Genomic DNA, 15915 nt, shown 5'->3' on the forward strand with positions numbered 1-15915 from the left:
GCACACCAACTACACTCTATACTGTCGAAATCGCTTTTTTTATTTTATTTCACTTTATGAACTCTATTCTTGCTCTCAGTCAATAGTCTTTCCGTGCCTCTTCGTGGGCTGTGACCACCTCCTGCCAGCCCATTGACATGGGGCTGCCGGCCATCAGGAAGAGACAGTCACAGATCCAAAACTCGAGTGAAATGATCACACAATGCTCCATTTAGAGCTGCAGCGATTATCAAGGTCCAGCAACGAAATCGTGTCACGTGGATTCAGCTTCATCAGCAGCGGAGAAGAGTACACGCTGATGTACCACGGCTCCCTCCTCCTCTTCCTCCATCTCTCCGCCTCCTCACCCTCCCTCCCCACGCCTCCGACGTTGCTCCCACTTTCATAAATCCGTTGGCGGTGATCTGCCTCAACTATACGACACTGTGTCGGTGTCAGTGCAGCTGTTATTGGGGACAAGTTGGCAGCCTGCGACGCGGCGAAACTCGTCTGGTCTGGTCTGGTCTCTCTTCCCCGGCATTCGAACTGTGGAATTATGAGCACGGCTCAGACTGCATCTGTCGCCCTGTCCTGAACCCGTGTCCGTTCCACACCGTGAGCAATTTGCATCGATCATGATTGAGACCGGAGTCCGCATTTTTTTGCTCTTTCTCCTCCACCAGGTAAGAAGCTCGCCTTGCGAGTTTTTTTCTTCAGTTTACGATATCTTTCGAAGTTTTTTTCGGACATGCACGAAGCCTACTACGCTTTTGGACTGCCCGTCTATCGTGTACATGTGCGCCACAAGTTCTTACGGTCACAGGAGCTAAAATAGCTATCTTCAGACTGTCTAACGAGGACAAGAGATGTGGCTGCGTAAATTAGAGTGAGTGTGTGCAGCTCCTTACTCTTTGGCCCTTGTCCCCCAGTCACATCTATATTCCACTCAGACATCAACTTAAACGTTCCTTTGCCTCTTTTTGCCATGGAGGAAAGAGAAGGACCAAGTGAGTGAGGGTGCGAGCGCTGTCAAAAGAAGCAGAGCCAGCCAGGGAATTATAGTTGGCTGCTGTATTTGTTGCTTCCCCTTGGGTATTTCATTCGCTCCTCATTGAAAGAATCTCTTGGGATGCTGAATAAACACTTAATTTTCCACTGTGAAGGAGAACTCATGTTTGATCTGATTTTAAAGTGAAAACAAGGAGGTGTTAGTGAGGGGAGGGAACAAACAGATCCTCCCTCAGTTTTGAAAGTTCAATTCTGTGGTTGTCTTGCTTAACAATGTCCACTGCCACGACCTTCAAACATACTTGCACTCAGTGGACACCAACAATACACATTTCTTTCTTTTCAAAAATAATTTTCTATTTTGATTGATTCTGTCAGAGACATCAGATGCTTTCAAAGAAAAAAAATTCGATTCCACACTTATGTGCATCGTACGAGCATGAATAACAATGATCTGACTAAATTGTTTATTATTGTTGACCTTTCTTGTGCACACGGTCAACTTAGTTAAAACATTGTTGCCAATCAAAACATGTGTGTTATTTTTTCCTTCATGGTACACATAGATTAATATGGAGTAGAATGTACTCGCAACGTTCTTCTCACAACAAATTTCAATACGATGAATCGTATATAGAGTAAACCCGATCTTGTAAAAAAGTTAATAATGTCCATTTTTACGTCACCTGTTGTACATTGTTTCGCGAGACTGCACGTTGCACTTAATTTTATGGCTCGAGAACGTAAACTGCCTTCATAGATCCTCATAATTCCCTCGTCAATCTGATCATGACACGAATCAGTTACACAATCAATTCAGAGTTCCGCAGTGTACATCTTCATATTTTTACACTGGTGTTGATAAAATGCATGCAAATACTCTTTCACTTGCACCAGGATTGCTTCTTCCCTCGCGAGCTATATCAATACTGGGTAGTCAAAATGGGATTAAAGGAGATTTTTTATAGAATCTATTATTGTAAAGTCCCACTGCAAAATAAGCCATGTTCACACATCTTCATCGTCTCTGTCATGAATCCTTGTTTTTTCCAAATGAAAGGCTGAGTAGTCTCATAGCGCGGCGCACCAGTTCGGAAAGTGCTCAGCACGGCTGGGAGCTGCAGGTGGAAGAATCTTTCAACCCTCTCTCTTTTTTTTTTTACCATTTCCGAGCCAGACTGCAATTCAATCTCATTCCCCCCTTTTGTCCACCTTGCATTTCACATTCATGTTTTTAAGACTATAATTTTAACCACAGTTTAAATTCTGTGCTTGTATTTCGACATTGGAAAATTTGCACTTCTTAGGGATGTTGTTCAAATGTTTAAGGCACTGCATGCAAATTGAGTGGCGAGAAATGGATTGTGTGATGTGATGGTGAAGGAATAATTCAAAACTGTTCCTTTTGAACAGGGCAAGCGCCGTGACACTAACATGGTCGGTTATGTCGGTTGTTCTTTAAGGGTCTGCTGCATGCTCTTGTGCTCAGGATGGCCAGTCGGTATTTCACGGAAAAAAACATGAATGCTGAATGGAACAATATTTAAATAAAGTTTTCGACTGATCTGATAAATGTTGCCTGGAAGAGGTAAGGAATATGGAGTGTTGTATCGATCCAGTTTAAATTCCACCTTGATCAACCTCTAGTTTTCTTTGCAAAATCCGATTCACCTTGTCTTACCTACATGTTAGTACTCATATATTTTCGTAAAAACAACAATAAAATGGAAAAATAAATAAATCCATAAATAAAACAACAAAATATATCATTGCAACACAGCTGTGTGCAATGAATTGTTCACACGCGGCCGCTCCTAGCATATACAATACATTTTTCCTCTTTTGACAGGAGAGCTGTATGTAACTCGGTCGGATTTTTAGCCGCAGGTTTCCTTATGAGGGTGTTTGAGCATCAGTGAGGTGTGATACGCTTTAAGGTCAAACACTTTCTTAACTCAATGCGGGAAGGTGTGACCTTTTGAAGTAAATAAATAATAAATAAATAAATAAATAAATAAATAAATAAATAAACACTTCTTCCATCTTGTAGCCTTTGACAAATCTACCTCTGTCACCTGAGGGAGTAAGTGGATGAGCGGAGAAGGTGAGAGTCATGATTAAAGTAAATATGTTCCCTTCGCGTTCGAATAGAATATGCTACAAGTGGGTGGGCTAATTATGCAAAACGCTCATGGACATTGCACATTGAGATCCTAAAACATGCTAAGTGAGCAGGGGGGGAAAGAAAAGAAAACGCTGGATTAATGGTTTATTTGTGTAGAGCTTTAGTAGAGGACATGGAGTATTTTAAATTCACGTGTGAAGGATGAAGCAGCGAAATGCCGTGCTGTTGCTCTCGTTGATCACACTTTCATCTCAGGTCGTTGTCCTTTTGTCAGTTTTGTTGTCAGACAAGCACATGAACAAGCCCCCGATAAAGGTGACATACTTGAGAAACCAAAGTCAAGAAAAAGATGAAACATAATCCCCTGAAAATCGCATGAGACATAGATTCATGCTTTACACCCCTTTCGTCGTCTCACACTTTTGTCTCCTCCAGCCACCTGTGACAAACACCCTCTGTAAACCATTGCACATATTCATGAGGCGCTCACCCTCTCTGTTAGCCTGTCTTCTTTGCGCATCTAGGTACACACTCCCCCTACTCTTCTCCTGCAACATGCACAAGTCTCCATTTGGCAAGTGGCATTCTTATATATATATTTAATCTCTCTATGCCTTGTTTTCATCCAGCGTTACACTCAGACTATTTGTGGAAAACTCTTACATCAATTGAGTTTGGGGTAAATCAATCACGACTTAAATTTTTAAAATGAATACTTGAGAATAGTTTTGGTGAAAAATTGTTATTTTGAGCTGCTACTTTTGTAATGAAGCGTAAAATGTTGTCCAAAGGTGGTGTGCCCTTAAAGCAAGAATGTCAAACTGTTTTTTTGCCGCGGGCCACATTGTAGTTATGGTTTCCGCTCAAGGGGCGTGATGAATTTGAGGAAGCCATTAGGATGTTTAATGCCCTCCAGACATTACATATTAAGCACGCAATAAATTGATGAATGACTATAGCAGTGTTTGAAATAACATCCGCCTGGGGTGTGCAACCTTTACGTCGGGCGTACCTTTCAAAACGTCTTGGCCCGGGTGGCCGACAGCTTCTTCAAGAAAAAAAAGTTTTTTTTCAAATCAAACTTTTGTTTTATTCAATAAAGCAAAAGTTACAATGAAATCGCTAGACGTCATGTGAACTCCTCTTTCTAAGCGCCTTTCAAGTACACTTTACTGTCACGGTATAGTCCGAAGCACGAAACAAGCGTCTGATTGGCTGCCGTGCTGAGTATGCAAATTGCCAAACTAACGCACAAACTAGGCAGGAGGGAGCAGGAGGTTGTATTTGACAAATTGTATTAAAATAAAGTCAGCAGGAACAAAATCTAAAACATCAAAATCATCTGAACAGAAAACATACAACATATCAAAAGAAAACCAAGAGTAAAAATCAGCCAAGGTGAAACAAACATGCACAGCATACAATTGCATACACAATGTACAATGCATACATTTGCATACAATGACACGACTCCGCATGGTCGTGCCGGGAGTCCTTTTGACTGCCACTGATTGGAACGACCCGCACCTGTGCAGGTGCAGGCGGGGCCGACAGCGCCACCCGTTGGTCGCCAACAGTACCCCCCCCCCCCCTTCAAGGGAATGCTTCCAGAAGTCCCAACAGTCTCCCAAAAGGTCCAACTCGCCAGGGAACAATGGTGATGACGGCAGTCGTTGCTTCTCCAGCATATGATGGGCGCGGCGGCCTGATGGGAACGGGACTCAGCCTGGACGAAGATGCGGCACGGATCGTTGTGGACGTGTGTACGACCCTTTTCGCATAATCACGTGACGATGCATGGCTCGACGTGGACGTGCACAGAGTGGCACCCCGGACGGCCGTATGGGAACGGGTCTCGACCGGACGTTGACGTGGACGTTACGGCTCGTCGAGCGACGCAGTTCAAACTCGATGCGGCGTGGGCTAACGTGGACGTGAACTGCCCAGCACCGGGGGAAAGAGACCAGTCCTTAGCAGCTGCGGGATCCAGCAGTGAGTGGGGTCTTGGACTGACGTGGACGCGGACGTTGCACGGCTTGTCGTGGATGTGAATCAATTCAACATGCACGACGACACGTTGCTGGACGTGGTCGTGCACTGCCAGACACCGAGTGTCATCCTGGACGGCCACCTGGAAAGACGTCTTGGCCTGGCGTGGGCGTGGACTCGGCAGGGCTCGCACGACGACGCATGGCTCGATGTCGACGTTATACTGCCAGGCACGGGGTGGAAATGAGAGCGGTCCGTTGTACCTGCGGGATCTGATACTTGGTCAGGTCATTCTGTCACGTTTCGCATGGTTGTGATGGCGGTTGTGGATCCCAAAAAGCAGGCAGGAGGGAGCAGGAGGTTTTGTTTGACAAAATGTTTTAAAATAAAGTCAGCAGAAACAAAATCTAAAACATCAAAATCATCTGAACAAAAAAAAAATACAGTGTCAAAAGAAAAGTGTAAAAGTCAGCCAATGTGAAAACAAACACATGCACAGCATACAATTGCATAAGCAATGCATACAATTGCATACAATGACCCGACGCTGTATGGTCGTGCCGGGTGTCCTTTTGACTGCCCCTGATTGGAACGACCAGTACCTGTGCAGGCGGGACCGACATGATCGTGACAGAGATTGGAGTCGTCCTCAAAAGTTACACATCGTTTCCAATGACCCGCGTGTGCCATTTCTCAGGAATTAATCCAAAGTGATTGTTTGATGTTTCTCGTATTAATCTTCCATTCCGTACCAAATGGTTCTGACTGTATTATTTATCAGATGAATCAGGGTTCATCTCATGTGCAAATTCTGACTTGAAGAAGGTAAACAGGGCTTAATTTGAAAAGCGTGCGCTCGCCGAGTATGATAAATCTTATCGTTGAAGCTAGAGATAATAGCTCCATGCATCATTATCACCTTGTCTTTTAAGCTGCAATGTGACTTTTTTCCAGGTGTGAATGTGACTGCGATGTGAATGCTTTTGAAGGCAACACAGTTTTGCATTCTCACCCGCACTTTGTTCGACAAGCGTCTCTGTGAGGATATCACCTCCTTCTCTGTTGTTAAGCAGCAATGAGAGTTGAGCACTCAAGAAATCACTCCATAAAACTCATTTCATCCACTTGTTTGTCTGCACAGTGTTTTTAGCAAGCACCCTTCCCCCCCATCTCATTATCTTTGTCGAACCCAGCTCCACTCACACCTTTTGCAAAATTTTTGATTGTCACATAGCTGAATCGTTTCCACAACTAATTTCGACATGAGATTGTCTCATCATATCCCTGTTGTTTATCTTATCCAATCCAACTCTTAAAACTCTTCTCTTTCGTTCTTACATGTACCGATAGTGTAGCCCAGATGGCGACAAAGGGCCAGTTATTTACAAGACTTCACCAGCATAGTTGCCACTCAAAGATCAGTCTAATTGATAATTTAAATGTTTCAAATAAGATGTGCAGGTGTTGGTGTATGTTTATTTGTATGCATATACAAGACTAGATGGCCTCTTTTAAAGTGATCTTTTGAACTCATTTAAAACACTGAATATGCCTGTCAGAGGAAATGAAGTGGAGGGTGAGTATACACAGCAGTATATGAGTGGGGAAGCATAAGGGGTATCTCAATTAGCATATCACTTCCATTACATGTCAGCATGTGAGGGGAATAAAAGAGGTTTTAAAGGGCTTTTTTTGCTGCCATCAAAATCATCCCATATACATTTTTATGGAGTTGAATTCATTGATTGAATTTCAACATTCCACACTGGTAAAAATGAGTTAATTAGTCTTTTAGACATCAGTGTTTATGTGGTCTTAAACATTTCTGGAGTAGCACTTTTGCTGTAAGGCAGGGGTCGGGAACCTTTTTGACGAAGAGAGCAATAAAAGTAAAATATTTAGAAATGGCTTTCAGTGAGCGGCACAACACCCGCACACACACACACACACACACACACACACACACACACACACACACACACACACACACACACACAGGCACACACGCACGGCCACTTTTCAACAAAATGTCAGAATGTATTATTTAAAATAACTTTGTGATAGTACTCACCGTTAACATGAATGGTTTTCCGTTCCTCATGATTGGTAAAAATCCAGCCAAACGATCGGAATGAAAGTCAACTTGCCGGCTCCATACGTGAAGTTACTGCTAGCTAGCCTGCACACGGCTCATTAGCTTCCACACTTGCTATGCAACATACTTCTCACAGAAGTATATTGATGCTAACGTTAACATGGGGCTTGTTAAAATGTCACTGACATTCGACTGTTTCATCGATGGTATTGTTTCATTGCAAATTAGAATCAGAACCTTTTCTCTCCACAAAGGCGAATACTCGGTGTATTCAAGCTGAAGTGTACTTTGTTTTTACTCATGGGGCTCATTTAAGGGGGCATTTACCTGTTTCCGAGTGACGGCCAGTATCATCCAATCAAAATTGCGCTTTCCGCCAACCTAGGTCAATGTCATCCAATCAAAATTGCGCTTTCCGCCAACTGCAGCCTCAACAGATAATGAAAAAAAAGTGAGATTTTGTATTTACATTTATTGGCGAGCCATATGCAATCATCAACAGAGACATATATTGCTCACGAGCCATAGGTTCCCGACCCCTGCTATAAGGTATCACTCACATTTATAGAAAAAAAATCAGGAGTGATCTGTAAAAAAAAAGAGTTCTAGCTGTCATTGAGCCAAACACAATGACAAAGTAAAAGTAAGTCACAGACTGTCTTAAGAGAGCATCTTAAAGAAATTTATTTTACTTCTTTGTACGCCGTATTTAGTTTGTTGGTGTGTCTGGCCACCCATCAAGTGGGACATTAACCATCTGGAAGTGAAAATTGTTATCATCTACCCATATGTCGGCCAGCGTTCTCTTTTGAATTTTGTCCGACTGTGTCATAAAAGTTTGACTGATTGCTCCAAAGAGCTAAAGTAGGCTGGTGAGCGAATAGTATTCCTCAAGTGACAATACAGAAGTAATTTGTTGGATTTATTAAAAGTGTAGACAAGCAGATTCTGAGCCTTGTATGTGTGTGTTGTCTTTTCTTCCCTTTTTTATTTTCTTCCAACATGTAGACAATACCACTTTCCTGTACTGTATTTAAAAAGAATGATGTCTTTATTCCCATAACAGCGCAAACGCTTGCATCATAAAGTGCAGATCTCTAAAAATTCAAAAACAAAGAAAATTGCACCAGTATGACCACGGTTTGCATGTCAAGTTTTCAGCCACAGACATGTCAATATCTTTGGTCACAGTTTTCTCTTTTTCACCTGCCACTGTTTCGCTGGAAGTATTTTATTTTCCAGACTTTCACCATAACTACTTGTACATGTCAGGTTCACTAGTATATATTCCTTTCTGCCTGTAAAAACAAATACATTAAGCGTAAAATTGCAATACATACATGTCAAAAGGAGTTCGATTTGAGAAACACCATGAACAAATTTGTATTGCAGACCTCAAGCTATTACATCATAAATTCAAACTATTAACACAGGTGCATCTGGAGGGATTTCAGTCAACAGGCTACAAATCTTCAGGGAAAAATATGGGAGCAGTACTGGTAGTCAAAATGAGTCTGGCTTTGGCAGAATTCTTTTGAGGTGAGTGAACTCATCTAAATATATCAATGAGAAAGACTGCATTTGTAATTTTCCCTTTTTTTTAAATGAACCGGAATCAGCCCCTCTTTGTAACTTAACCCGTAAATACATGACCTTGCAAAGGGTGTCATTCCGTCATGATTATCTGAGCACCACACTGAATAGATTTGATTTTCATTAGATTAGATTTGTTCACTGTGACATTCTCTTTCCATGCTTTCTGGACACAATTTTCCACTCAGGTGGCCCCCATACAGACAGCATGCATTTATCATGCTAGATGTGTTGTCATGCAGTGTGGCCAGTTATCACAGCATTTATGGCACAGGTGTCAAAGTCAAGGCCCACGGGCCAAATCCGGCCCGCCACATAATTTTTTTTCGGCCCGCGAAAGCAAATCAAACTTGTTAAATTCCATGATGATTGCTAAAATCGGAGCCAAAATTTCATATTTTTGGATGTCAACCACAATAAAAGTCATTATTCTTGACTTCAGATTTTAAAACGAGTTATTCATTATTTTGCTGTGTGCTCTATATGTAATATTTGAAGGGATTTAAACATTCTAATTGGTTCCCCAAATTCATACCGGCCCTCGAGAGGAAACCATAACTACAATGTGGCCCGCGGCAAAAAATGATTTTGACACCCCTGATTTATGGCTAAACGAATGCATCGGAGAGGTAAACTACAAGGTGAGGCAACCTGGTAAGAGGAAACCTGAGCAGATTTATCACGTTAACCTCCTAAAGAAATGGCATGCCAGAGAGGCGCTGTTCAGTTTTCTCCCCCCAGCGAGGCTAAGGAACCGGCAAGAGAAGAAGTTCAGATGGGTCCAAATTTGTCCCCACACCAATGCCAGCTGACCCTCGAATTGGGTGAGCGTAACCAAGACATCTTCTCATCCATACCTGGACACACAGAGAAGGTGCAACATGAGATACGCCAGCGTCCATACCGTGTGCCGGATGCCCGTAAGGTAGCTATTCAGGAGGAGATAAGGAAGATGCTCGAACTTGGGGTAATTGAGGAGTTCCAAAGTGCCTGGGCAAGTCCGATTGTGTTGGTTCCAAAGCCAGACGGGTCAATACGATTCTGTAATGAGTATCGGAAGTTGAATGAGGTGTCTGAATTTGATACGCATCCAATGCCTCGTGTTGATGATCTCATTGACTCCCTGGGACAGGCATGCTTCATAACCACTCTCTACCTCACAAAGGGTTATTGGCAGGTGCCCCTGACCCCGGCATCAAAGGAGAAGACAGCCTTCGCCACACCAGAGGGACTCTACCAGTACACAAGGCTCCCGTTTGGTCTCCATGGAGCACCCGCCACGTTTCAGCGCCTAATGGATCGGATTCTCACCCCACACAAGAGGTGGGGGGTGAGAAAACCCGAAAAAGTGCAGGTTGGCATTTGGCAAGACCTACACTATAGGACGGGGCCTGGTGAAGCCTCAAGAAGCAAAACTACGGGCTATACAAGATTGGCCCCAGCCCCTTTCCAAAAAGCTGGTGAGGTCGTTCTTAGGCCTGGCTGGCTACTATAGATGATTTATTGCTGACTTTGCTCCTATAGCAGCCCCCATGACAGAATTGACGACCAAAAAACAGTCCCGGTTGGTGAAATGGAGCCCAGAGGCCGAAATGGCCTTCATCAATCTGAAACAGGCGCTGTGCTCCAGTCCGATCCTGGTGGCACCAGACTTCAGCAAGTACTTCATTGTTCAAGCTGATGCATCTGAAGTTGGTCTGGGGGCCGTCCTCTCGCAAGTACATGGAGGAGAGGATTATCCCATCCTTAACCTTAGCAGGAAGCTGTTGCCCAGGGAAAAAAAACTATTCCACAGTGGAAAAGAAGTGTCTAGCCCAGGCATGGGCAAACTACGGCCCGCGGGCCGCATACGGCCCGTTAGGCTTTTTCATCCGGCCCGCCGAACCTGCCCAAATTATAGTAAAAACAGTGTCTGAAACTCATGACAAAAAAAAATTAGCGGACAACAGGGCAGGTAACTGAAAAGTTGCCTGCACCATTTTTCACAACTTGAAGCACAATGAGACAACTAATCACATTAAAAAACATTGTCACAAAGTATAAAGTTTTTTTTTTAATCAAGAATGTACCTACTACAAATGCTACCTTGCTTAATTTACAGTAAATGTGCATGGCTAGGTTTTGCTGCAGTAGTCGATTGTCATTGTGGTGCACAATGCAACGTTTGCATTGCTTCCTACGAACCACTAAGCCCCTTTCATAAGTCTCACGTACACTTTACAGTCACAGTTTAATGTAAATTTACGTTTTGTAGCGTCATATATGTTGTTAGCTTCTTTTGAATCTTTCTTCTGGGCTGAGGTTCTGTGCATCTATTTTGGAAAATTATATGCAATTGCACGACCTTATAACGCCTGCGAAAGTCCGGAAGAAAGAAGCAGGCTTCTGATTAGCTGCCGTGCCGAGTATGCAAATTTCACTGCAGGTAGCCTATGTCTGTGTGCTCGGCGACGGTACACGTGTATTGTTTGCGCGTGAAGGCGAGGGCGTCAGTGAGGAGTTTGTTGAGCGTTCAGGACAAACCATCTATGATTTGGCGGAATTTAACACAAGTAGGTATTATTGAGCTTGAATATTTCGTTGTGAAATAATATGTTTTGACTGTTGAAAGTGATTCAATTTTTCAATAAATGTTGATTTCTTTAACTTTGCCCCTTCAATGAAAACTTACTAAAAACAGACGCAATCTTGATGAATCACAGTGCATATGTTATTTTAATCTATTTCCATTTCCTCCTCCAAGTATCTGCGAAATAGTATGTAAACGCTATATTCCTTGAGTCAAATTTATTAACTGATCTGGGATATTTTTCACATTTGAAAGACAGTTAATAAATTGGGTTCTTACTGTGCTATGAGGTTTGTACACACTACATTTAAAGGACAACCGGCACCATTTTTTTTGTGTTTCCCACTACCATTAGAAAAACGTTTTATAGCATCTAAAATACCCAAAACAGGCAGACTGATATTTTTAGTTAAATGATAAACACCAATAAAAATGACTTCAAAATGAATCCGGAAATGGCCAGTTTCAGAAGGTCCCACCCCCTTGTTCGTGACGTCACACCAAGACGTCTTGCCTTGCTCGAGAATCAAAACAATGGCTTCAGATTCGGAGAAGATGTTTTCTTGTTACTCATCCAGTTATGAATATGATTCAAATAGTTCTAAAGAGGAAAGCATAAATGTTTGCAATTGATTCAAGGAGTCCTCCCATATCAATTCAAGCCGTCAATGACAGCAATGTAGCACCCAGAAAATGCAGAAGATTGTGCCCAAGCTCCGTTGGAAATGGGCTCATTTGTCAGCTGGGAATTTGTGTCAGCGAATATCAAATAGTTGTCTTGGTGCAACACACAACGATTCACCATGGCGTTATTTATGTGTTTTCCTTCTAATTTCGCCATCAACACGGATTAACACGAAGTTTTCAGACCAAACAAAGTACCCAAAATGCATTGTGTGTCGCTTTCTCGGTCAGGGGCGGTCCAAACGTGACGTCACATGGGGATCGTCATCAACTCGAAAACAAGACTTCGTGAATATTCAGTGCAAGTCTTAGAACGTAAACTATAGCTATATGCTGTGGAATCTTTGTAAAATACGCTCAGTCAAAGTCATTTGAAGTGATTTTATAAATTATGCCTTGTCCGGAGGCGTCGGATGGCCAGAAACAGGGAGACCAACAGCAGAGTAACCAGGTGGTTTTTGAGTCTGCAGGCCTTTAAGTTTTCTGTGGTCCACAGGGATGGCAAGCGCCAAGGCAATGCGGATGGTCTCAAGGGGAGGATGTGTGATGTCACGAGAGGTTGGGTCTTAGAGGGGAAATATATTCCACTAAAATGGCTTCACCCAGAGAGAGAGTTTTGGCCGGAAGGCAGCAATCCAAACCCCTCACCTATGGCTGATCACGGCTTGATTGGCATGCGAGGCTTTTAAGGCAGAGAGCCTCTGAGTGTGGTGGCCGGGGAGACAAGCTCCATTGTTGTGTTCTGTGGAGAAACAGAGAGAAACTGATTTCTGCATGGAACTCATCGCCATTTGTGTGTGTGTGTGTGTGTGTGTGTGTATATATATATATATATATATATATATATATATATATATATATATATATATATATATATATATGAGCCAAAAGTGGGGCCTTGGTTTATGAACCCCGTGCCTTACGAAATTTTCGGTTTACAAACGTTAAATTTATGAAAATTAAACCTTGGCATTAGCGCTACTTTTTGGGATACACACGGAGCGCCACGGCTGGCGGAGTCATCTTCGGCGGAAGAACGCCAAAGCACATGACCGAACAGCACCCCAGCTGGCCTTCCTTTCCAAACCCCCTTTATCTGAATGCACACATCGATCGTCTTCAAGGATACTTTTGCTGTTATGGGACCGAAAAAGACCCCACTACAGGCTCGTATTCAGCCGAAGAAGACACAAAACAAAATTGCAGTCGAGGAGAAGAAGGAGTTCATTGAGAAACACGAACGAGGTGTGCGTTAGTCTGATTTAGCGGCTTAGCGGACATGCTAAGTCCACCATTGCTACCATCCTTCGCAACAAAGCTTCATACAAAGGCTTTATTTACTCGATGCTTTCATGTGACTAATGACACCGAACTATCACTTAGGGATTATTGGAATGGCCATTTCAATGTGTATCTGTCACGTGCGAGTTGACAGCTGGGGCGGGGCCGCCGCTCCCGACCTCCGCCAGCTGCTGTTAGTTGCTTTTCGTGATCGCAAGCTTTTGCACCCCCGTGGGCCATTTTATTTTCCGAGCTTGTTAGGCTGGACGGTTCGCCCCCGATATCCTACTCGCTTTACCCCTTTTTGTGGTTTATTTTGTCACGTTATTCCGGGTCCGTGGAATCATCGGACCCGCGCTTTTTGTTGGAATAAAATATCTGCCAGCACCTACGGCGCTGCCGCCTGCTTAGGGATCCAACTCTTTTTGTTCACGTTCCGACGAATCAGCTTTTCCTGTCACGTTCGGAATGTGACAGTATCATTGTATTCAGCTGATAGAAAAGGCTTGGCATGATGTTACCCTTTGATCCTTTTGAAAGCAGCATGGAATAATTTGTGGCCTGCATGCATTCTTCAGAGGGACTGTGAATGATTTGATCCTCATGACTCTGTTGTTTTGGACGACATTGTTTCCATTGGACAGAACATGGGACTCGAAGTGGATGCAGATGACATTGAGGAGCCTGTTGCTGACCACAATGAGGTCCTCAACATAGACGATTTGATTTGCCTTCAAGAGGACAAGCAGAAGCAAGCCATTCAGGAGTTGTTATCGAAGGGCAAGGAGGAGGAGATGGCTCCAGCATCAAGTGAGAGCATCAAGGCAATGTTGGCTAAGTGGAATGATGTGCAGGCTTTTCTTGAACAGTTCCATCCAGAAAAGACTGTGGCTATGAGAATCATCAAGATGATGAATGATAATGTGATGCCTCAGTTTTGCAAAAAGAGTCATCAACGACCATCACACATTTTCTCTGAGAAATTAATTTTTGTGGGGATACACACTTTTCGCCTTACACCAGGGGTCTCAAACTCCGGTCCTCGATGGCCGCAGTCCTACATATTTTCCAAGTCTCCCTGTTGCAATGCACCTGAGGCTGTGTTGCAACAGGTGTGTTGCAACAGGGAGACTTGGAAAACATGTAGGATTCCGGCCCTCGAGGATCGGAGTTGGAGACCCCTGCTTTACACACTCTGTCTGGGAACCAATTAAGTTCGTAAGCCAAGGCCCTACTGTATATGATTTACTGTCTCTAAATGTCACATAATGTCCTTAATAACAGAATAAATCTGATGATTTAAAAATAATAATAATCAAGGTCATTTCAGTTAATAGAGACGGTTTGTTAATGGTTGAACTTAACTGTCAAACAAATGTAATTCAACTGCATGCTTCCCTGTTTTTCTTGTGTAGTCTTGGCACACCTGTTCCCTTTCCTCATTTCTGCTTCCTGAGATTGTTGCCCGAATTGACCCAACAACCTCAATTTTGTGTTGTTACCTGTGGAGATCAACACTTATGGCAACGTTAACGATACATGACAAAATAAACCATTCTAAATTGAACACAAACACCCTCGACCCCCACAAAAATACAGCCAGCATGCCTTAATGGCCATAACAATGACAATACCGTCAGTATACTTCTGAATATGTTTTCAAAATGTCAGGATTTGTTTTTGTTATGCCTTTCAAATCTTACAGTTTGAAGACACTGATATAAAATATTTTACGTCATGATCTTACACTGGATAACCTTGAGATCCTGCACAATAACAGTGAAATATGGCCTGTGGGCATTTCTCTCACAAACATTTAGGCTGATGGACCTTACTGTTGTCCATCACTTCGGCTATGTAACCTTCAGCTCATTAGTTGCCGTCACACAACATCCACCTTTTTGCAATTTTCACACATGACTGCACTCATCCACGGTGCCAGTGAAAGGAAGGAAGTGTGTTTCTTCAGTGCCGCTAGCCGCTGTCAGTTCCTCTACGAGACTTGACAGCTGGTTGGAATTTTGATCCAGCGGTGAAAGTTAAAGTCACAGGCCCACAGAGGCAAAATAAACAACCTTTTTTTTCTCTGGTCATCTTCTCTGTTTTACCCATTCATCCATCACTCCTTCTCCTGGCCACAGGGAGGCTGAAGTTAGCAGGGTGTGTAGGTGGCAATGCTTAAAAGGCATCTGAGCTCTGTGTGTTAGGTGACAACATACCAGTCATGTGTAAATCATATGACGATGATACTTCAGTAAAAGTGGTGGAATGCTATTTGAGTAAAAGCCTTAAAGGACAACCGACACCATTTTTTTTTTGTTTCTGAACTGACATCAGAAAAACGTTTTATAGCATGTAAAATACCCAAAACACGCAGGCTTATATTTTTAGTCAAATGCAAAACACCAATAAAAATGAGTTAAAGTGTCTCAAAATTACTTCAAAACAACCTCTGAGACGGCGAGTTTCAGTAGGTCCCGCCCCCTTGTTTGTGACGTCACCTTGCCTTGATCTAGCATCAAAACAATGGCTTCAGATTCCGTCAAGACGCTTTCTTGTTACTCATCCAGTTATGAATATGATTCAAATAGT

General features: G+C 42.9%; 1 protein-coding gene across 1 annotated transcript in view; it reads left to right on the forward strand.

Annotated features, from left to right (window-relative positions):
* Window positions 1–250: 250 nt before the first annotated feature.
* Window positions 251–15915, forward strand: part of cdh13 (cadherin 13, H-cadherin (heart)) — a 377317-nt gene continuing 361652 nt past the window's right edge. Inside the window, exon 1 of the mRNA XM_088997038.1 lies at window positions 251–662. Within this exon, the coding sequence (XP_088853164.1) occupies window positions 615–662 (48 nt within the window). The 5' untranslated portion in view covers window positions 251–614. The remainder of the gene's footprint in view (window positions 663–15915) is intronic.

Source organism: Hippocampus bargibanti, linkage group LG05 (genome assembly GCF_051943395.1).
Source record: "Hippocampus bargibanti isolate YZ-2025 linkage group LG05, ASM5194339v1, whole genome shotgun sequence".
In the NCBI taxonomy this organism is placed as follows: domain Eukaryota; kingdom Metazoa; phylum Chordata; class Actinopteri; order Syngnathiformes; family Syngnathidae; genus Hippocampus; species Hippocampus bargibanti.